Genomic DNA, 21864 nt, shown 5'->3' with positions numbered 1-21864 from the left:
CATGTACGCCAAACGCCGCATTTCACCCCAAACTCGTTCCCCCTCTAATTTGGTCCAGCTCGACACATGCAAGCCCTTCACTGCAGACATTTGACTCCAACCCAGGTGATTTGCTCCACTGGTCATCCTCAAGCCCACTTTCTCAGTAGAGCACAGGTATATATCCCCGAACCTTTGCAATATCCTCGCCCTGACAACTCGGGAACAAGTTGGGGTTGGGCTGGGTGGAATCGTCTCCATTGATTGCTTTCTGGAGCGCGAAGCCCAAGGCCCTGTGTCTCTCGAAGAGGTAGGCCTTCCTTGCGATCGCATCATCCCGTCCAGTGCACGTAGCAAGCTCGACCATCTCCAAGCACTCTGCCTCCTCGAGATATGTTTTGGTAAGGAGATTATCCACGGCCATGAGCAACCATGGTACGAGGAGGCTGTCCAGTGCGAAAACATCAGCCAGGAAGGGACGAAACCCATGATGGAATAGAGAAACCAGAAGGGTTAGGTTTGTGGGCCTGGGTTGCCAGAAGGGGATTCCTAAAAGCAGTGACCTTCGCCTCTCTCGATCAAACGCGGAAAATTCGAAGTTTCCGGTGTGTATAATCGCCTCCACGATCCCCAACATGACCTTTTGGTGAGTAGAAGTGACGCGGCTCAGGCGATGAATGGCGATCTCTAGTGCGGTAACTCCTCTTGGGACATCGCCTCGGCTGGTGAAAGTCGTTCTATTTGGATTGGCGGTGTGGGCGAGCCGCGTTACCCAATTCAAGGCCTCTGGTTCGAAATTTTGGATACTGACAAAGTTGTGCATAGGGCACCACCCATCTCTGTCCGAGAGATCAAGTAGGCTTGGCATGCGCTCGAGCAGAAGGCGAGCAATTTCAGCGACTGCAGCGACTTCGCGGGGTCGTATAGATCGCGAATCCAGTGAGCTCAGGGCACTGTTGCCTGTGTCATCAATGCAGGTCGCTTCAACGTCCCCTTCCGGCAAGGCGAGGAGACATCGGACACAGTCGAGTTTCAGATTTTCGACTGCGATAAAGAGCGGGCTTTTCCCATTTTGATCCTTCAGCCGGTCGCCGGTAGGGAGGATCTCCAATAAAGCTTTCAAGGATTCGAGGTCGCCCTTGGCTGCCGCAATATGGTATGGCGTGTTCCCACCGGCATCCATCCACTCGAGGCCGGTGGGAAAGATTTCGAAAAGGGCCTTGAGGCACTCTGGCCTCCCATTGATGACCGCATGATGGTACAATGTGTTCCCATCGGCATTTATCTGCTCGATGCCGGTGGGAAAGATTTCGAAAAGGGCCTTGAGGCACCCTGGCCTCCCATTGATGACCGCATGATGGTACAATGTGTTCCCATCGGCATCTATCTGCTCGATGCCGGTGGGAAAGACGTCGGAAAGGGTCTTCAGGCATTCAGGCCTCCCATTGATGACCGCATGAAGGTATAGCGTGTTCCCATCCGTATGCATCTCCGTGCTGCCTGTGGGAAAGATGTCGAAAAGGACCTTCAGGCATTCAGGCCTCCCATTGATGACCGCATGATGGTGCATGGTCTTGCCACTGTGGCCCGCCCATTCAGCGAGGGTTAGGAGGATTTCTGAGAGGGCTTCCAGGCTTTCCTTGCCGGCATTAGTCGCATAGTGGCGGAGTTCTTGGCAAAAAATGTCTGACCCGTAGATCCCAGAAGAGGTTGCAATGTATAGGGTCTGTAAGCACTCAAGATGCCCCTCCGATGCCGCGTAGTAGTGAGGACTCCGGCGCTTTATGCATGACGCCCCGAGTTCAACCCCCTCGACTTGAAGTATCACACGCAAGGTCGCCAGGTTCCCCTTCTCCGCGGCGTAGGAAAGCGGTGTTCTCCACTGTGGGCATCTTTCGTTGATGTCCCAGTCTCCCTCTGCAATGATAGATGTGATGATCTCAGGGTGGTCGTATTCTGCCGCAAATGAGAGAATGGATCGGCCATCAACAATGTTTCCTCGGGCGAAGCTCAAAGGGATGTGTTGTTGTAGCAATGGGAATAAATGAGACATGTTGTAAAACCGAATGATGTGGTAGAAGCAGACCCTGGCGGAGCCTGGGGACCGAGAGAAGAAGTCGAGCTTGAACTTTTTCAAAAGCGAGAGAGCAGGGCCTTCGTTGCCGAGAGCTAGGGCCAGTTCCAAACCTCTGGCCAAAAAAGAGGCAATAGTATCCAAGGTCTCGTGGTTTGGCGCAGGCTCTTCCATTTCAGGAATATGGTTAAGAAGCAAATCCAGTAGGGCTGTGTCGCTAGCCCTAATGGCTTCGCGGAGGGGTGTCATATCTGTGGCTCTTCCTTGGTGATATATAACCTTCGCTCCTGACTCGAGAAGGTACTTGCAAATCTTGAACTGGCCGCATCTGATAGCATGGATCAGCGGGGTGAATGCGGTCATGGGTTCCCCATGAATATCCTCACGAAACACCACCTTCAGATTCTGGGGACCTATCAGCTCTTTGACTTTGATAAGATTCCCTTCCTTGATCGCTCGAGCCAACTCGGCGCGATGGCCTCCTTTAGATGAGACGGCCTTCGGAAAACGTTCGTCCTCCGACCTAGGTTTGTGAAATCTTTCGTTGTGTCTGTCCAACGTCGGCTTGGACTCGAAGCCTAGGGACGAAACTTCACATCCCTCGACATTGCACCTGAATGGGCGGGTATGGGCATCGATATGCTGCTCGAGCTCGGACTGCTTCCGAAAGCCTAGATGAAAGAAGTCGCACCATGGACGTGGACACTTGAAGCGTTCAGGGCCGTAGAACTTCTCCAGATCCGCATCTTGGAGATGGCGAGTGCCTCGCCGAGCAGCTTCGATAGCTTCACGTGTTAGAGAGACCCAGCTCTGAACGAGGAAGAGCTTGTTCCGCTCGCTTGGCTCAGGATTTAATCCGGCAACGTTGTCCAAGAGGTTGGAGTCAGGACCAAGTCCATGGAGTGCAGTTCTGTCTTGCCCATCCTGCGCCGCTCGAAAGGAGGCAGTCAAGAAACCAGACAAAGCGTCTAGAGCCGGCCGTACTGTTTCTGGCGGCAAGTTTGCAGCATGTTGTCGAAGAAGCATGACGTGATCGTGCCAGTATGCTGCGGCGTACTCCTGGAAGGCATAGTACCCAGTCGTGGCGTGCTCTTCTCTTATTGTTTGGGGGACTGGGGCGGAGAATGCGGGCGACTTGAGGTATTGGCAACAAAAGGTCAACATATCGACATGTTGTTGACCGGCTGAAGGTATCCTTCTGCTACGCTCGAGGTATCTGATTGAGATGTGAAGTTAGTGCCGGGACAAAGGAAATTGATATCTTGATTCCAACATACTCTGATGCGGTGCGATGAACAATCTGTACTGCTTCTTTGGGTCCGTCACTAGTGACTGTCGTGAGGTCAACAAGACAACCACACAACCTTTTGGGCGAATGGGCGAACATGCTCTTGCGTGCAAGTCGCTCAGGTCCAGCATGCGGATTGATCATGAACCGCGCTTGAGCCTCTCGCCAGTAGAGGGGCCGAACAGCACACGATATCCATGATAATAGGTTCTTAGCTCGGTCCCTGCGACCCTTAGATGGAACATTTTTAAGCCCTTGTGAAGTGGCAAGCTCATGGTCGCTGGGGACAACGTTTCGGGCAACACGTTCATAGCTGCGGAGATGTCACAAAGTTAGTGCTCGAAAAGGCCAGGCAAGATTGCGGAAGATGGGCTGGCTCCTGCTTCTGGTGAGCGAGGCTGGGTAAACTTACGCCTGATCAAGACCTTCCGGAAAATCCAGACTTTGCAGCTCCTCCTCCAGATCATGAGCGCAATCGAGGCCAGAGAGATATTCCACCATGACAAAGGCGAAGAGAAACATGCCTATGTCGCAAACAAATTAATCAAGGTATTCGGCGGAGGGACGGTTGGGTGACATCGATCTTAATTCACCTTTGGCATGGGGCACTACCCTCTCCGTGATACTCCGCTCAACCCTATCACCAACTCCAAATGTGTTCCGGATGTGCCTTGCTTTTGCCTCAACATATTGTCGAATGCCAGCGTGATGTCTAGCAGATTTGTCGACAGAGACTGACAGGACTGAAGGCAGCTGGGAAATCTCGCGGTCAAGGCGACCCTCCCTCCGACCAGAGAGAAGGATTCGAAGGGTGAGGGGTGCGTCGCCACCCTTTGTAGTTTGATCTTTGAGCCAACAAACAAGTTCAGACTGGTCGTTATCGTTGCATTCGTCCAGCCCGTCTAGAACCACAAAGCAGATGCGCTTGGCCTGAATTGCTGTTGATGCCAGATCTGCCAGCTGGGTTTGCGAAGGCTTGTGCACAGCAGAGAGAGCCTGGGAGGCATGATCAAGGAGGGCTCCATCAGACTCCTCGGTAACAAGTTGCGAGATCAGAGCTTGAAGAGCATGCTTGAACGTTGTCCTGTCTTCTGTGTTGTGCCTGAAGTAGAAATACGCCAGGGAGAAAGGTGTTTGACCTGGTGTGGCTTGAAGTTCTTGGAGGTGGTGAACGGCGCTGGAGACCAGAATCGATTTCCCTGAATAACTTTGTCAGCGTCATTGATAAAAAGGCGATTGCAGCAACAAAGGTGCAAGCATACCCGCTCCAGGGCAACCGTTCAGGTCCATAACCTTATGGCCTTCGTCATCGAGATCAGCCCAGGCGGTAAACCGCTCGTCGGTCAGAAGCCAGGCCTTTGTCTCCGATCTGTACAGCCGTCTCTGGAAGTCACTTTGGTCATCGAGATATTGAGCTGGTGCCAACTTGTTGATGACATCCCGCAGCTGATTCAGGCGTTGTTCCGCGTCTCTGGCATCCTCTCGATCCGTGGCAGCGGTGCGCTGAGGTATCTCCTCCAATTTCTGGGTCATTCGCTCGAGGAGCTCTTGGTTCTGATGCGTCATTCTCATGGTTGCTGTCTGCTTGGCCTCGGATAACAGCTTGCTGTTGCGCTCGAGTGTGCTCGCCATGTCCGCTGTGTTTTTTTTAAAACGACCCCAGGAGGACTCGAACATGACACGCCAACCTTTGCACAGTTCAATTAGCCCCTTGCTATCTTGTGGGTCAGGGGAGGAAGAGAGTGCTGAGAGAACCGACCTGCTTTGTTGAAGACTTCCATCAATTCTATGTTGAACTTGATGATCGTTTCGCAGCAGTCCTCTAGGATGTCGCGCACTGCTGGATGTTTCGAGTACAGACTTTCGTAATCCTCCATCTCGGGGAAAATGTGCGATATCTTTGCAAGCACATCCACCACTCTATCAAGGCAGTCCGCTCCTCCTCCTCGTCGTATGAGCTGAGCGGGTTCCGAAGATTATCAGCATTTGGGGAAAGCGCCGGATAAAATGACGGAATGGGTGGGTGTCACCTGGTCTAGGACGTAGCGGATTGGCGCCTGTGAGGAGTTGAGATTGGCCGGGTTAGTCAAATGTGGGAGAATGGAGGCATCAAGGGCGGCAAGTTGGTACCCAGAAAAAGCCAGCTTGTCCGGCTGCGCTGGCGACATCACCCGCAATGATGGCCAAATGACCAAGCATCCTCAGGATCTTGTTGAAGCGCGCGAGATTCTGCAAGCGCCTCTGCTTGCCCAGTATATCCTGGATGGACTTAATGGCGTTTTCGGCATCTTGCTTGCTGCACTTGGCGAATTCTGCCCTTTGCTCTTTGTTCAAAGCCCGCTTCAGCTCATCCAGAGCTGTTTCCAGTCGGGAGTTGTGTCGTTGCTTGGGGCTGGGTGTGGCCGGTTGGGGCGGAGAGGTCGTCGCTGGTCTTGGCCCCCCGTATGGAGCCATAGGTGGCCGGGCTGTCGTCTGGTGGCAACCAAGACAGCAGGGTAGGGAAGCGGATGCGGCCCAGCGGGGAATGTTGGCGATGGCGAGGTATAGACTGGCCGAGAGCGAGGGAGAAGGGAAAATGCAGTCAACCAGTTCTGTACCGGGGTAATGATTGCCACGACACAAAACATGAAGGAGAGAGTTTCCGCGCACGGGTGTGCGGCACATCCACGAGGGGGGTATGGGGTATGAGGGGTTGACTGCAGTTTGCGCGACAGTAGCTCGCAGAGCTGCATCTGGTTCCCCTCCATGCTTGCTGGGCGTTGGGGCAGTGTCTGCGCGAGAAAGGGTGGCGGCAGCCCAATACGATCCTCATTGGCGCCAGCATGCGGTTGGGTTAGGCACTCTGCCTGGGTAGAGGCGGTACTTGATGTGATCCAATCATCTCCCTGTCTGCCTGGAAGGAAGCCTAGCCAGCCTCACATCATGAGTGCCAGTCCTAGCACCGCCTCATTCCTCAATCGATCTCGGGTTGATTGGTACTCAACAACACTATGAAGTACGCCTTGCCGCACGCTGAGCAAATGATATTCGGCAGGCCGACTTTTCTTGTTCGCCCGATGCTCCATTTCATGCCGCTTTATGTAAGTGCGCTGCTTGGCGCCACGGCGGGATGAGCCGTAGCGACACTAACATCAAAACATGTACCTACCTACCTCTAGATACCTACCTGCCTACCCAACTAGATGCTAGGCCCATGCATGTGGATTGTGTTTTACAAGCCTGACTGCACCCTCTCTAGCTGGGCGTCCGAGGTTCTGCTGAAATGTACCTGGTAGGTGGGTAGGTAGGTACCTACCTACATCAAGCGCAAACGCCACGAGGCAGCCAAAGGGGTAGCCGGGCCGGGTGCAAGCAGAGAGGTGCATTTGGGGAATTCGCGGCTCCATCATACCTACTACTTTATGCATTTTGCTTCCTGAGCTGTTCACTCTCCATCTTCGAGCGGCATCGATCCTCATCAACAAAATCTTCATCGTAAATGGACGTCAGATTGCTAGCCGAGCCACTGAGCCAGACGCCTGGATCTGGGCTGCCCAAGCGGACATTGGAAGCCCCAAGCCACGATCCCCCACCTCGATCGCCCAAAAGAGCTCGCTCGCCGCTGTCGGCGTCGCCTGCTGGCTCCAATGCCTCGTGGCAGCTGGATACCACTGCAAGCACGCCTCTCAAACTGCCAAGCACAGATGGCGACATTGAGATGTGCGACGCCTCCTGTGCAACATCGCCCTGCATAGTTGTTTCTGCGCCCGCAGCCGACCCCGAGCCCGCAATATGCTTTGGGGCAATCATACGGTGCCCCTTTGAGGGGGGCGACAAGGCAAGAATTTCTGGGATCTGGATATCTAGTACCTGGAAGCTAACGGGCAATCAAAGTCGGGCGAGGGATTGGATTGTCAAGTCAAGTTGGATCGATCCTTTCCTCGTGCCTTGCTACCCAAAACGGGCGAGTTACGAGCATCTGCCCGAGCAGAGCCTGGCTCCACGAACCCCCACATGGTCCATACGGTCGATGGCATTCAACTGGGGATTCTTGACATCGTGACAGGGCGACTTCTCAAAGCGCTTGACGGCATCGATGGCATCTCGTTCCAGGTCGTGATTCGATCGGCAGACGCCAGGAGGGCAAAAACTAAAGGGATATTCCCCGTCTCCATCAATATATTAGGACCTGAAAGCTGCATAGACCTGGTCGGTGACAGGTTAGCGTCTCTGAACGCGTACTTGCAGCATCCATACGCCCTGGACAGAGACGTTGAGTACCTGAACCCCCATTTCTTTCAGAAGAAACGGAAGTACATTACCCGTTTAGTGGGTGTCGTCGAAGATTCGCCAGCAAAGGTGCTATCGGACGAGATTGAGGGTGTTATGGCCTCTCTTTCAACAGGTGATCTCTCTGGGAACGCCGAATGCCACGACATCGCCACCGAGCTGAAGCCACATCAAAGACAGGGCATCGAGTTCATTCTCAAACGCGAGGACCCACGGCACTGCCGCGGCATGAATGAGGTTTTTTGTGTCAGCATTAACGCCGGTAGAGGCAGCGCCGGGGGAGCGACGGGCGGTATCATTGCTGATGTCATGGGAATGGGGAAGACATTAACCACCATCTCTGCCATTGTGGCCACCAAGCTGGAAAGCAGGCGTTTTGTCGCCCTAGACCCGAGGCCTCTCGAGGGCCGCATGCCCGGGCCGACACTAGTCATCCTTCCATCTGTCCAGCTGATGAGCGTGTGGCGGACTGAAATCCAGCGGCACGTCAAGGCCGAGGGGCGAATCGTGGTCTTGGATTACCACGGACCCAAGCGAGACAGATCCGCAGCGAAACTTCTGGAGCGTGGAAGCGACATCGTGCTTACAACCTATTCGACGGTTGTAGAGGACCACAAGAGGAGCCAGAGCGCGCGAGTGTTGCACAGCATAGAATGGTATCGCGTTGTGCTTGATGAAGGTATGCTTTCACTCGGGAATGTGCCCCTAACTTTTTCAAGACACTTGGTCTGATCCATCCCACAAGCCCACTGGGTGCGCAACCCTTCATCCAAACGGTTCAAGGCGGCCAAAGCCCTCACGAGCCAGCGCAGATGGTGCCTGACCGGAACGCCAGTGCAAAACTCCTTGAATGACCTCGCCGCCCTTGTCAACTTTCTCGACATCCAGCCATTTGCGCAAATGTCCGAGTTTAAGTCTCATATCTTGGAGCCGTTGGGGAACGCAGGTAACCAGGACCGCTGCCGCAATCTGAGAAACCTCTTGAGAATGATCTGTTTACGTCGGAGCTCGAAATGCCTGCATCTTCCCAAGGCAGAAGAAGAGGTCATTTACATTGACCAGACCGAGGCAGAGAAGGAAGAGCGCAGGCTTGTTGAGAAGGAATGCCTGAAGCGGATGGAAAGGCTTGTAAGCGGCAGCGGCGGCCGGGGCTCGTCCGCCGAGACCAAGAAGTATAACATCATGTTCGACGTGATGATGCAGCTGCGTCGGCTCTGCAACAACGGCACATTCCGGAGATCAACCGGAGCCGGGACCAGCTACCCCAGCTCGACGGATCCTGCGATCAAGAACGCGGCCGCCGAGGACCTGGACAATGGCCCATGCGAGCAGTGCGACGGAGGCGAGCTGGCTTCCACAGGTGAAGAATACTGCTCCATGTGCCAGCGGAGGGTGGGAACGGCGGCGCCGACCAGCAGGACAGCAACGCCGAGATCCGGGACATCGCCTGGTGTCTTGGACGTCGATATGCTGCAGCCAACCTCTCCGCCGGCAATGGGATGGTCCGGCCAGTCATCGAAGCTGGAGGCGGTAGTGAGCAACATTGCGAATGGGTCACCGGGTGATAAAAAGTACGTGCGGTTGAGTATGGACCCAAAAGTGCGGCTTCCATTACTTGCTGACCCAGAATTTTGACAAACCAGCATCGTCTTCTCCTCCTGGACTTCGACTCTCGACATCCTGGAGCACCTGCTCCAACTCAGCAACATACGCTGCGTGCGTATAGACGGGAGGGTCAAGGCGGAGGCCCGGGCCGACATCATCAAGACGTTTAGCGATGACCCAGAAATCCCAGTCATCCTGTTAACCATTGGGTGTGGCGCGGTCGGGTAGGCAGGTTCCTGCTTTGTTTACGATGGAAAAGCGAGATGCGTAGGATCACTGACGAAACCATCAACGCTGCACGACCGATAGACTGACAATCACGGCCGCGAACCGCGTGCACATGGTCGAGCCGCAATGGAACCCCTCAGTTGAGGAGCAGGCGGTCGCGCGCGCCGTGCGCATGGGCCAGGAGCGCGAGGTGGCCGTGCTGCGATATGTTGTCAGAGGGTCGGTCGAGAAGGCAAGTTGCAACCCCGATTTCGCCTATACGACCCGCTACCAGCAGGGCGCTTGGTATCTGTCCCACCCGGGAAGCACTAACATCGGCAACTGGACAGAGCATCATGGACCTGCAGAAGAAGAAGAGCAACCTGGCCAGGTTCACCATCGATGGCGGAGATGACAAGATGTCGGGGAAGCTTGATGTGAGTTTTTTTGGTGTTGGAATGGCGCCTGCGGGGTGGTTTTCATAAAAGAACCAGCTGGAAACTGACAACTGACGACCATGTAGGATCTACGATTTTTGCTCCCCGAAGAGTGCCAGCTACCACAGATCCCCCAGAGCAAGATGAAGAAAAAGGATTAATGCCTAGTTATTACTACTACGCGACGCTGCTTTGGGTGGGCGGAACAGACTTTGTACAGAATTTAATCATAACATCACGCTCGTCAGTCATTACCAGATACCATTGTAACCCTCAACACAAGTCCAGCTGCTCGCCACGTTCGGGTTCAGTCCCGTGAGCTTTGCCCGTTGCGGATAGGGACAAAGCTTCCTCGTGCGGTAGACGGACCAGTCGGCGTTGTAGGCAACCGCGTTGATGCTGTCGGGCGCCTCTCCCCCCTCGGTCCAGGCCATCAGCTTCAGCAGCGCGTCGTACTCGGGGTCGCCGCGGAACCCGGGCGTGCCCCAGCCGGCGCGGACGTCGGGCGTCGTCAGGGCCGGGTCGAGCAGCTGCAGCCACGTGGCCTGCCCCGCGCCGGCGAACATCCACGGCGCGTTGACGGCCGCGGGCGTGAAGGCGCAGTGCTGCATGCCGGGGACCTGGAAGTGGCGCAGGAAGCCGTCGACGCCGACACCGCCTGCCCCGCGCCGCCCGCCGCCCATGGCGTCCAGCGTGCGGTTGTAGTAGAGCGTCGAGGAGCGCGAGGGCACGACGCCGTCGGCGAGGCCGTGGTACATGAGCACCTTGCCGCCCCGCTCGCGGAACGCCGAGACGTCGTAGTCGTCGGCCGTCGCCTGGCCCGGGTTGATGCGCTCGCTGTCCAGCACGACCTGGTTTGAAAAGTTGCGCCACGACCAGGCCGTGTCGTTGTACAGGAGGTAGCGCTCAAACTGCGTGTCAAAGTCGCTCGGCGCGCTGCCGCCCAGGAAGATGTACCACTGCAGCTCCGAGCCGACCTCGAACCCGTTGTTGGCCAGGCGCAGGCCACCTTTCCCGTCGGAAACGAAGTAGTCGGCCCACACTTTGCGCACGACGCCCGCCTGCTCCGGGGTCAGGCAAGCCGGTGTGCCGGCGGGGAGCCCGGCGGGGCAGGCCAGGCTGGTCACGTTGATAGCGGCGCAGCGCTCGGGGGCGCTGATGATGCCGTCGACCATGCCGTCGGCGGCGTCGCAGAGGAGCTGGACGCGCGCGGCGAGGGGTACCATGATGGACGGGTCGATCGCGTCCAGGATGACGGTGCCGCCGTCGCGGAGGTTGTCCCTGCCGATCTTGGCGATCCAGGGGAACAGGTGCTTCGTGTCCCGGGGCGCCCACGAGCGCGCCGTCGAAGCTGTCGGGGTCGTCCTGGATGGCTTTGAGGCCTTGCCTCCCTCCGGTGGAGCAGCCGGACCAGTACGACCACATCTTCTTCTTTCGGTCAGCGTCAGCCCTGGACTTGCCGCCGTGGTAGTACGCCCTGACGATTTGCTTGGCGACGGCGACGGAGCCTCGTACAGCACGGTATCCCCAGTCAAATACACGGTCTGGTCGGTTCAGCGCCCACATCAGGCCGTCCGTGGCGTCGTTGCTACTGTGCCCCGTGTCTGTAGAGACGGTGGCGAAGCCGTAGTGCGGGCCCTGGCCCATCTCGGGCCAGTTGATGCCGCCGTTCTGGCCGCCGTTGCCGACGGCCAGGAAACGGCCGTTCCAGTCGGCGGCCGGGGGAAGGAACAGCCCGAAGCGGTAGTTGGATCTGGAACCTAGGTCATCGCTGGCGGTGTTGTTGATCACGCTGACTATAACGGCACACACCTCGGGCAGGTTCGTGGCGTTCTGGGGGTATGCGCGGTTGCTCGGGCCTTCGCCAAAGGTGCCACCGGTGACGTGGACGGCGCGCTCGACGGTAAGGGCGACTGTGTTCTCGGTCTTGACAAAAGTTTGTAGTAGGGATGTGATGCTGTCTTGTGTGCAAGCGGTGGTGCTGTTGTTAAGTGGTGGGGTTGTAGGTGAGGGATGCGGATTCCATGACGATGGTGACGACCGATTCCGGGTTGCCCGTGCTACTGGTGCAGCCCAGCTTGTCGGTTGAGGTCGCTGTGGGTGATGGAAGGTATCCGGAACCCAAGGGACCAAGTTCCCAAAGTGCTCCGCAGCCGAGGCCACGAAGGAAGCCAGCGCGGACATACTGAGGAAGATGGGTGAATATGAATCAAGTGAGACCCTGGCGATGCTGTGCAAGCTACTCCAATCACCCTGATGCGGAGAGCTTGAGAGTTGCTGCTATTTTCGGGGTCTTGAGGATTCTTTCGTCTGGAGATGCATCTGACTTATAACCTGAGCCCAGTCGAGACAGGCCCGGCCGGGCCTGACGCCCGTTTCTGAGTCAGTACAGTCCTCGAAGGCCGTCAGTCTAGCCGGACTGCGTCCAGCCGTCGAGTTGGGCTGGTCGCCCAAGTTGGTTGAGGGCTCCTTGTCACCGGCCTTCCGTGATCCTCGGTCTGAGTCCCTGAGTCCCGTCCGCGGCCTGGCCCAGCCGTTGGATGCGGGTTTTCGGGTGCCGCGAACGCCAAGGCCATGGTGCTGGTGCGCTACATTTAACGTCCGCGTGCTGCGCATATCCTTGGAATAGGGGCGGTTGGCTCGGCTGGTGCCTCTCGTGTTTGTTGCTAGCGCATCTCTCTAGGCTCCAAACAGTCGTCTGAGGGGCCTGATGTCGTCAAGCGCAGCGCAATGGCTCCAAAGGCCTGAGCGCCAATACATCCGCTAGCTTGATCCGAACTTCCCTGTTCCCAGCGACCTCAGCCTAGCATTAGTGCCTATACGCAATCGTCATATGGCCTCCCAATGTCTGCCTGGGCGGCTTCGAAGGCCCGGGACGAGACGGCGAGGGCTGTGCTTTGTCGGAGCAAGCCAAAATTAGGCATGGATGGGCCAGTGCTGGACTGCAATACTCCAAATTGAACCCAAGGCTGGCTGTCATCTGGAAGGAAGACGCAGGGCACAGACTTTGTTCGGCAGGTGCCTTCCAAGGTGCCTTCCAGAAACACGCGGGAACTCAATTCACCTCTGCTCTCCACTGCCCGCTTTGAAGCTCATCGATCCAACCCGAATCACACAAGGCCCAGCTCCTTCACCATCAGGTCGGCCGCCTTCTCGCCAATCGCCAAAGCCAGGCTAGCCGTGTTGCCCGCCACGTTCCCCGGCACCACGCTCAGATCCGCCACCTTGAGGCCCTGCACCCCGAACACGTCGAGCTGCGCGTCCACGGCGCCGTCACCCACGCCCGCCCCCATGCGCGCCGTGCCCAGGCAGTGCCACGTCGGCGCCACCATCGCTCGGACCTGCGCCGCGATGGCCGCATCGTCCTCGGCGCTGTACACGATTTCCGGCACGGGCCCGGCCGCCGCGTCGAACGGCGCCGGCTCCGTCACCGCCAGCGTCACCAGCGACGCCGCCGAGCCCTCGGGGAAGGCCGGGTGCAGCGCCTGCACCTCGCCGCGGTAGTGCGCCAGTCGCCGCATGATCTCGCGCCCCTTCTTGTACACCCACACCTTGGCCTCGAGGTCCGCGCCGTCGTCGGTCAGCACCGCCACGTCCAGGTCAGGCTTGTCGGCCACCGACGGCCCCGTGATGTGGACGTAGCCGCGGCTCTTGGGGTAGCACGTGAAGGTCGACAGCAGGATGTGTTCACAGGGTGGGCCGTTTGGAGGAAGGGGGATACAGCTGCCTCGCCGGATCCCTGCGTATCAGCGCTTCTTCTTTTTTGCCTCGAGCGTTGCGCAGACCTCACGCTTTTGTGACTCACCCCGCGATACCGATAAAGCTTGCCAGCGGCCTCGTAGGCTCGGCGGCGAAGTATTCGTCCCACCTGGCCTTGAAGGCCGGCCCGATCGCCGCAGCCTCTGCGTCGGTTGGGCGCACCTTGAACACTGCTTCCTGGCAGTTCCATCCGAGGCGCCTGTCCTGCTGCTGCACGGCCTCTGGCGGCGCGACTAGGAGCTCCGTCCCCAGTGTCTTGGCCTCGAAGCTGGATCGGTAGGGCCACATGGTAATGTGATGGTCCTGAAGATTCTCACCCACCGAAGGAACCTCGGCCACCAGCGGAACCCCCGCGCGACGCAGCACGTCTGCGCGCCCGACGCCCGACCGCTCCAGGATCAGCGGCGTGCTGTATGAGCCAGCCGACAAGACGACCAGCTTGCGCGCCCGCACAACCTCCATCCTCGCACCAGACCCTTCCTGGTGGATGGGGTTGGGCGTCACCTCGACGCCGCTGGCCCGCTTGTCGCCGTCGAAGATCACCCGCACGACATTGTGCTCCGTCAGCACGTGCAGGTTGGGGTGCTTGCCGTCGCGCAGCAGCGGGTGTACATAGATGCTGGCCGTGTCCTGGCGCGCCCCAGAAGTCGAGATGAAGCGCGAGGCGGGGGCCGTGCCGTTGACAGAAGACATGTCCTGTGCGTCCTTGATCTCCGGGTAGCCGCAGGCGCCAGCGGCCTTGATAAAGTCGGCCGTCAGTTCCTCGTTGCGGAAGGATCCGTCCGAGACCTGGATGGGCCCCGTTTTGCCGTGGACGGCGTCGGGGCCTAGCCCTTTGTATGTCTCGAACTGTGAGCCTGTGTTAGAAAGCCCTTGCTTGCGCAGAGACGGAGAACAATGCGCTTAGGTACCTTCTTAAAATACGGCAGCATGTCGTCCGCCGCCCAGCCAGGTATCCCCCACGCATCCAGATCGCATCGCTGGGGGCGCGCATATCTATCATTCGAAAAACTGGTCAGTCGGCCTACCCTCCACGCCTTCGTGGGCATGTGGCGCCACTCACGCCATCATATTCACGCTGGTCCCTCCGCCCAGGATGCCACCCGACGGAATGACAATCTTCCTGCCCAGTGCCTCCCCGCTCTTGTTGGCGTCGTGAAACGTCGACGTCATGGCGGCCGGGTCCATATTTTTCCAGAACATGATGGGCTGCTCGACCATGGGATTCCCGGTGTTGTCTTTCCCCGCCTCTACCACCAGGATGCTGAGCTCGGGTGACGCCGCCGCCAGGCGGCCGGCGACCACACAGCCGGCGGCACCGCCTGTGAATCTTGCATTAGCTTTCCCACATCGCCATGCCAGCCCAGCAACCGCCTTGATGTGCCTTGGTCTCACCTCCCGCGATGATCACATCGACTTCATCGAGCCCTTCCGGAAGAGTGTTGAAGATGCCCATCGTCGAATGCGTTGATAGGACAGTGCAATGTGTCATCGAGGAGCTCCAGCCCAGGCGAGCGTGATGAATATGTAAGATTTCCGTGCTGTGCTCCGATCCAGGGTCTCGGCGCAGCTTTAAACCTTTGCTCCCCGCCCTGATGTCTGGAACCCGGATGTCATCGACTGCTTGTGATCGATGTGGACGATCTCATTGGGCAGTCCGCGTCTCCGTACATCGCATTCTACCGACCCCGCTTTTTGTTGCTGACCCGAGCTATGGATGCGAGAGCCTTTGTAAGCTTCCAGGTGCTAGGCGCGCATCGCCAGGTTTCTATTCGCTCATGGATGTAGTTGAATGCCCTGAATGGAGTTTTCGGTTCAGGCTTGGCCGCTTGGCCCCCCGTTCCGGGAGAAGCTCCAACACGGGCTGGGCTGGGCATGTGGCGCTCCAAAGTCTCACTTCTCCGATGGTGGGCACGACGATAAAAAGGTACAGCGTCATACCTGTGGGCGAATATCTAGGTATTAATCACAAATTCCATTCATGAATGTCTTCAGACTTAATTAGTACCGTCACACTAAACGTGTCGCTATCTAGGACTAGGAGCTAGTTAGAGGAAAGTCAAGAGAGGCAATCACGAAGAAGCACCTTCTTAATTGTCGACTCCAACGAGCCAACGTTCTTTACAACTTCCCATTTCGCCAGGAAAGCATAAGGCCCGACATCTACTCCACCTCAATTTGCGGGCAAGTGGTGCTACTCTGCCAAGGACAAAAACGAGCTAAGCAACCATTTACATCGTGTGCTAACCTTCGCCCTATCCCTTCCATTCTAAATGCTTGGCTTACAAAGAAGAAAACAACAGACTAGCAGGTATGATCTCATCGTCGAGGGTCTTGAGCGCGAGGGTGTCGAGCTGTAGCAGAGATACTGGAGAATCCTGCGCGTCGCGGAATAGTTCGACTGCCAAGGAAGAGGAACAGCGGCTTTTTGAAGCCTCCCCTGTTGTTGATGCCTTCCCCGACAATTCCTTCGCAATAGTGGTGCGGCGTCTACTCCACAGTTGCCTACAAGCCTGCCCATACACGAAGGATATCAGCATCGAGCTTGTCAAGTCCGGAAAGCTGCGCCTCCCACTGTTCTACTCCGGTCCGAAGACCAGGTACTCCATGAACTGGCGTTTTGGTATCGCTGCTCGGGCTGACCCCTGCGTTCACGATCACCATCTGTCCCTGGATGAGGTCATGAGGAATCTGGACATGGAGGTCGATACCGCAGAGGAGGACGTTGTTTTCCTTACCGCCTTGGATCTGTTCGCCGGCCTTATGTCCCAACTTCCCTCTGGCCTCTTCGCAGTGACGTCCAAGAACCCCCTTAAGCGTCAGAAGAAGTCATGGGAGCGCCTGGTCTGCCGGCGATCGCTCGACTACCAGCGCATGGGAATCCTGCGTTGACAGCGGCAGATCTACGATGCGGACAACCCAGAGGGCGTGCGCGCCGTGATCGCCATCGAAAACGGCAAGAAGAAGCTAGCGGACGAGTCGAGGAAGCGCAGACGGGTTGAGGATGAGGACGTCAAGGTGAGGATAGCGACCAGTGGCCTGGAGCCCGGAGGCGTTGCAGGCACGAAGGGGGTATGTTTTACTGCGAGACACTCTCGAACTTTCTCTAGGTCGGCGGACTGGGCTGCTGCGGTGAAGATCGGCGAAAGATGGAATCTTTGGAGTTTTTTTGGGACTTTTTCCATGGGAATCTTTTTGGAACTTTTTCTTCCCATGGAACCTTTTTCTTTGAGCTTTTTTTCTTGTTGCATAGGACGAGAAGGAATTGGCAGCCCCCACCCGAAGGACTGACTGGCTCGCTCACCTTCCTCGGAGCATGAAGCAGGATTTACAAAGCACCTAAGAACGGCAGGACGAACATTATTAGGGGCAGGCTCTCGATGCTCTAATACATGATCGATATACCGCGTCCTGATCCCAGGGGATTTGAGAAAGCAAGTTTACACACGAACTAGGGCCCGGTACTCTGCCACACCCTCCCTGATAGGGCTGGACGGCCGGGGCGGCCAGGGCAAGGGGCAGTGCCAGGAGTGCGATGAGGAACTGCATGGCGAGCAAGGGAAGATGTTCCGGCTTCGAGGTAATGACTAACTGGTTCGTGCTGCGGCCTACTTGGCTGATGAAGAGAGAAGGGAAGGGAACGGACTGATGAGGGTATGCTCGCCGTTCTTGTACCCGGAACACAGCGCCGCCCGGAGCTATATTGTGCATGTATGTTCGCCTCTATCCCACCCGACATACTGCCTGCCTCTTTTGCCGGGGTTCGTTGACTCCGGCCTGGCACTTGAGCGGCCGTGGAGCCTGTTCGCTTGCCCGATCCGGCGGTATACGATAGCCCGTACTAATCCTAGATCTGGTCTGTTTGCCGAATGTATCCTTGCAAGGAGAGTCACAGGGCAAGAGGCGGGGCTGCCACTTGGCTGTTTGTCTCGCGTCTGCAGTGTGGTTAACGAAATGCGACGTCATGAGGAATACGAGGCGGGCTTTCCGGTCCCATCGAGTCCAAAGGGTCCAAGGGTCCATGCACGGAAATCTGGCCGGTTCCCGATCGGAATGGGCAGCCGACTACCGGACAGGTCCACAAAAGAAACGATATCCTGGATGTCGCATTAGCATACGCTAATAACACCCGGAGCCAGCACCGTTACATGTCGCGCGCTCGAGAGGGCTGTCTTCACACTCGGGCACCCACCTCTGGGGACAAATACCTAATGCCGAACAGCCGGCTCCGCAACCCTTGTCTTGGCCCGGGACCGGTTTTCGGGCGTCGGAGTGATTCAGTCTCCGGGGCGCGCTGGAAAATGCCATAAAGGTGCACCTGTGGTGATCTAGCGCTCAAAAAGGAAGGTCGACTTGTTGGAAAATAAGTATGCATCCAGGCTGCGGGCCAGCGCAAACAAGATTCTGTGGGGTTTGCGTTGCTGGCATTGACAATTATTACTGTTCTGGTGCCCGCTCTGTATCTTCCCGTTATCCTACCTGGGCAGGTGCTGACATGCTGATAGCAAGGGGGTGTCCTGCAGGTAAGCATTCCATAGGTGTAAAACAAGGCATGGGGCCGCGCCGTAGTACCAAGATGGACATGCGTGGATAAAGGTGTAGACATGGCTGCTTCTTGGCCCGTACTTTATGGGCTTATGTCCCGGTATATACAGGTGGGATGACAACCTGGAAGTGCAGTAACGAAGGGTTATCAAATACTGGAGGTAAGCATTATCGCAGGGAGTACATATGCAGTGACCAATCACAATGCAGTCCACCCTTCCCTCTCCCGCAAGACTAGCCCTCGCAGCCCTCGCCCTCCTCAGCGCCGCCAATGCCTTCCTACAGCCCATCACCCCGCCGACAGGCCCCTTCCACGTCGGCGTCAGCAAGCACGTCATCCCCTTCGTCAACCCGGACGACCCCTTCGCGCCCGGCAACGTCACAACCTCGTACCTCGCCACCGTCTACTACCCTACCCTCGACAAGCCCCTCTGCCCGCCCGTGCCCTACCTGCACCCAGACACGGCGCGCATCTACGGCGGCCACTACGGCCTGCCGCTCGATAAGCTAAGCGCCCTCACCGCCCCGGCCCTGCGCTGGGGCGCAACGCCCGCGCCCGCGGCGGCCGTGGCCGGGCTGACGGGCCGCAACTACTCGACTCTGATCTGGGGCCCCGGCGGCCTGGGCCCGGCGACCGAAGCGTACACGGCGCTGCTGTCGGACCTCGCGTCGCGCGGCTACGCCGTCGTCGGCATCGACCACCCGTACGAGCAACCCTTCGTCTGGTACCCCAACCCGGCCCTCCCCGGCGGCGGCGGGCCTTGGCACCTAGGGCCGGGCCTCGTCGGCACGCCGACCGACCTGCAGCCCACCGAAGCCGAGATCCTACAGCTGTACGCCGTGCGCCTGCGCGAGATGCTGCACTTCACCGAAGCCGGCTGGCCCGCGCTCGTGGCGCAGCAGGGCTGGCCGTTCGCCACCACGGGCATGGGCGTCGCGGGCCACTCGTTCGGCGGGGCGCTGGCGCTCGACGTAGCGGGCAAGACGGGCGCGGGACTAACGGCTGCGGCCATGAACCTCGACGGGCTCATCTACGAGCCGGCGCAGGACGCGCGCAAGCCGCAGGTGCTGTTCGGGTCGTACCTGCACGTGGCCGGCGACGACCCGGCCGAGGCCGACGTGAGCTGGAGCCGGTACTCGAGGGCGCAGACGGGCTGGTGGCGGCGGACGCTGGTCAACGACTACGGGCATTCCGACTGCTCGGATGTGGCGCTGTGGAAGGAGCTGGGCCCCAACAAGATATCCAACTTTTCCGTGGGCGGCATCCTTGGCGAGAGGGCGGTCGAAATCACCAGGGGGTTTGTGGGTGCCTTTTTCGACCGGTTCGTAAGGGGCATTGCGGATAAGAAGGGGGTGCTAGACAACCCGGGCAAGGTCTACAAGGAGGTGGATCTGCTGGGTGGTAGCGATGGAAACAGTAGCACGACGGCTTGAACAAGCTACCAGCTGATGCTAGAAGGCCTAATGTTTGGGTCCTTGGTTTGAAAATCATCAATCATTTCCTCATACTAGATATATATACCTAGCTGACTCTCTAGATCCTTAAACCGCTTCAAATGGCGAGAATCCAACCTATCAACATCAAACAGCGTAGCCACCCGAGCTCTTCAGCCTCGGCTCGCCGGCAGCCTCAAACGTGCCGTTGAGCAGCCATCTGACGCCCTGCGCGACGCTCTGCCCGGGCGCGACCCACGACACGTTGTGGCCCAGGTCCTTCAGGTAGGCCACGGTGGAGTTGTCGTACGCCCACTCGAACGTGGTGACGGCGGGCACGAGCTGGTCGTGGAGGCGGGGCATGGCCAGGGCCTGCGCGACCGTCTTGCCGCCGTCGAGCACGTGGATCACGTTCTGCACCGTCGACGTGATGATGCGGCTCCCGCCGGCCGCGCCCACCACCAGGTACGGCCGCCTGCCGCTTTCGCCCTCGACCTCGACGATGACGGGCGACATGGACGACAGCGGCCGCTTGCCGGGCCGGATAAAGTTGGCGGGGCTGGGCGCGTAGCCAAAGGCGTTGGAGCGGCCGGGCACGCTAAAGTCGTCCATCTGGTCGTTCATGATGACGCCCGTCTCGGGCACCATCAGGCGGGACCCAAAGACGAGGTTGATGGTCGTGGTCAGCGATACGGCCATGCCGCTCGCGTCGACGGTGGCGATGTGCGACGTGCCCGGCGTCTCGAGCGACTCGAGCCTGTCCGGGTCGTAGTACTCGGTCCCAAAGGTTCGCTCGTCCTTGATCTTGCCGCGCACCTCGGCCGCCGTCGCGGCAGACAGCATGCCGGCCTGGTACGCGTCCAGGCCCGGCACGAAGGACGGGTCGCCGAGCTTGGTGCGCTGGGCGTAGGCGAACCGCATGGCCTCGTTGAGGTGCTGCGCCGACCGGTTGACATTTTGCGGCGCGCCAAAGTCGGCGTAGCCCTTCAGGATGTTGAGCGTGCTGAGCGCGACGACGCCGCCCGAGGGCGCGCTGCAGCTGCGGACCTTGTACCCGCGGTACTCGATCTCGGAGGGCGCGCGGACCGCGACCGTGTAGTTGGCCAGGTCGGCCAGGGTCATGGTCCCGTTGGCGGCGCGCAGGGCGGCGATGGTGGCGTTTGCGATGGCGCCCGTGTAGAAGGCGCCGGCGCCGTGCTCGGCGATGGTCTCGAGCGTCCCGGCGAGCCGCTTCCGGGTCATGGTCTCGCCCAGGCGGACGCGGCGGCCGGTTGGGGCAAAGTCCTCGGCCCAGTTGGGGTCCTCCTCGAAGAAGCCGCCGGCGCCGGGGGCGCTGACGACGCTGTCCATGTACTTGATCAGGTCTGCATTCACGGTGAAGCCGTCGCGGGCCAGCTTGATGGCTGGAGCCAGCACGTCACGCCAGGACATTTTGCCGTATTTTTTGTGGGCATATTCCAAGCCTCGGAGCTCGCCGGGTACACCACTTAACAACGGCCGGGGGGTAAATAGTCAGTAAATAGTACTCAGAACTGTGGGATCCAAGCTTTTCTTTCGCTCATACCTTGCCAGGCCACCACGCTGACTCCCGCTCGGGTTGTCCTTGTACATGTCTTCAAAAGCGGCAGCAGGCGCCGTCTCCCGGAAGTCGACAAACTCGTGGGTGCCGTTGGGCGCACGCACCAGCATGAAGCCGCCGCCGCCGATGCCGCTGTGGTACATGCCGATGGTCCCAACGCAGGCGACGGTGCCGACCACGGCGTCGACGGCGTTGCCCCCGCGCCTGAGGAGTTTGGTGCCGACACGCGAGCACACGTCCGTCTCGCTCGCCACGGCACCTATCTTGGGCTCGCCTCGCGGTATGCAGGACGCGAGCGCACCACTCGCGCTGGAGGCGGCCAGAGCCAGCGCCAGGAGACGGCGAGGGGCGGCGCCCAGGCCGGGGCCGTTGCTACGTCGCCGGGGGAAGTGCATAGCTGAGTGTCGAGGAGGGCGTGCCGAGACTTGGCTGTTCGGACTTGCTGCTGCTACAGCAGTGAAACCTGGCTGGTTGGTCTGGTCCCAGTCACGCTTGCGAGCCTTCTTCACGCCAGTCCCTTTTCAAGAACTGGGCGATATGCCAGGGGAAACAGCACCGCGCAAGGCGGCTACCTTCGCCTTTATGCAGGGCCGCGCTCGCCATGCCGCGCTTTCGCCCGACCCGGATGCAGGCATCGGTGTCTGGTGGGGGTTCCATGACCGCCCTTGGCCAAGATAGGCAGGTCCAT

The 21864-nt window shown here is 58.5% G+C and overlaps 8 protein-coding genes across 8 annotated transcripts; 3 read left to right on the top strand and 5 right to left on the bottom strand.

Annotated features, from left to right (window-relative positions):
• Positions 1 to 142: 142 nt before the first annotated feature.
• GGTG_10967 (hypothetical protein) lies at positions 143 to 5978 on the bottom strand (the record flags this gene model as incomplete). Its single annotated transcript, XM_009228846.1, has 8 exons — positions 5472 to 5978; positions 5372 to 5398; positions 5101 to 5299; positions 4604 to 5029; positions 3935 to 4540; positions 3754 to 3865; positions 3331 to 3654; positions 143 to 3269 (listed from the first exon to the last, which is right to left on the bottom strand). The coding sequence occupies exons 1-8, from the start codon at positions 5793 to 5795 to the stop codon at positions 143 to 145; spliced, it is 5145 nt and encodes a 1714-aa protein (XP_009227110.1). The 5' UTR covers positions 5796 to 5978.
• Positions 5979 to 6740: 762 nt separating this feature from the next.
• Positions 6741 to 7130, bottom strand: GGTG_10966 (hypothetical protein; the record flags this gene model as incomplete). Its single annotated transcript, XM_009228845.1, has 1 exon — positions 6741 to 7130. The coding sequence occupies one exon, from the start codon at positions 7128 to 7130 to the stop codon at positions 6741 to 6743; it is 390 nt and encodes a 129-aa protein (XP_009227109.1).
• GGTG_10965 (hypothetical protein) lies at positions 6931 to 10156 on the top strand. The gene is made up of 7 exons (XM_009228844.1): positions 6931 to 7158; positions 7215 to 8289; positions 8356 to 9181; positions 9254 to 9439; positions 9525 to 9675; positions 9773 to 9859; positions 9946 to 10156. The coding sequence occupies exons 1-7, from the start codon at positions 7039 to 7041 to the stop codon at positions 10018 to 10020; spliced, it is 2520 nt and encodes an 839-aa protein (XP_009227108.1). The 5' UTR covers positions 6931 to 7038; the 3' UTR covers positions 10021 to 10156.
• On the bottom strand, positions 10004 to 11881 carry GGTG_10964 (hypothetical protein; the record flags this gene model as incomplete). Its single annotated transcript, XM_009228843.1, has 1 exon — positions 10004 to 11881. A coding segment is annotated over one exon (1104 nt), but the record flags the coding sequence as incomplete, so codon positions are not given.
• A 1088-nt stretch (positions 11882 to 12969) lies between these two features.
• Positions 12970 to 15074, bottom strand: GGTG_10963 (hypothetical protein; the record flags this gene model as incomplete). The annotated part of the gene is made up of 5 exons (XM_009228842.1): positions 12970 to 13582; positions 13665 to 14467; positions 14530 to 14614; positions 14682 to 14940; positions 15014 to 15074. The coding sequence occupies 5 exons, from the start codon at positions 15072 to 15074 to the stop codon at positions 12970 to 12972; spliced, it is 1821 nt and encodes a 606-aa protein (XP_009227106.1).
• A 929-nt stretch (positions 15075 to 16003) lies between these two features.
• GGTG_10962 (hypothetical protein) lies at positions 16004 to 16961 on the top strand (the record flags this gene model as incomplete). Its single annotated transcript, XM_009228841.1, has 3 exons — positions 16004 to 16462; positions 16514 to 16690; positions 16872 to 16961. Exons 1-3 carry the CDS (start codon positions 16226 to 16228, stop codon positions 16959 to 16961), a joined length of 504 nt encoding a protein of 167 aa, XP_009227105.1. The 5' UTR covers positions 16004 to 16225.
• Positions 16962 to 18279: 1318 nt separating this feature from the next.
• On the top strand, positions 18280 to 19771 carry GGTG_10961 (lipase). The gene has a single exon (XM_009228840.1). It carries the CDS (start codon positions 18368 to 18370, stop codon positions 19595 to 19597), a length of 1230 nt encoding a protein of 409 aa, XP_009227104.1. The 5' UTR covers positions 18280 to 18367; the 3' UTR covers positions 19598 to 19771.
• Positions 19570 to 21687, bottom strand: GGTG_10960 (gamma-glutamyltransferase). Its single transcript, XM_009228839.1, has 2 exons — positions 21162 to 21687; positions 19570 to 21083 (listed from the first exon to the last, which is right to left on the bottom strand). The coding sequence occupies exons 1-2, from the start codon at positions 21569 to 21571 to the stop codon at positions 19745 to 19747; spliced, it is 1749 nt and encodes a 582-aa protein (XP_009227103.1). The 5' UTR covers positions 21572 to 21687; the 3' UTR covers positions 19570 to 19744.
• Positions 21688 to 21864: the final 177 nt, after the last annotated feature.

The sequence above is a fragment of the Gaeumannomyces tritici genome (genome assembly GCF_000145635.1).
Source record: "Gaeumannomyces tritici R3-111a-1 unplaced genomic scaffold supercont2.6, whole genome shotgun sequence".
NCBI classification, from domain to species: domain Eukaryota; kingdom Fungi; phylum Ascomycota; class Sordariomycetes; order Magnaporthales; family Magnaporthaceae; genus Gaeumannomyces; species Gaeumannomyces tritici.
Note: the sequence above shows the minus strand (reverse complement) of the source record. Positions and strands in the feature narration are given on the sequence as shown.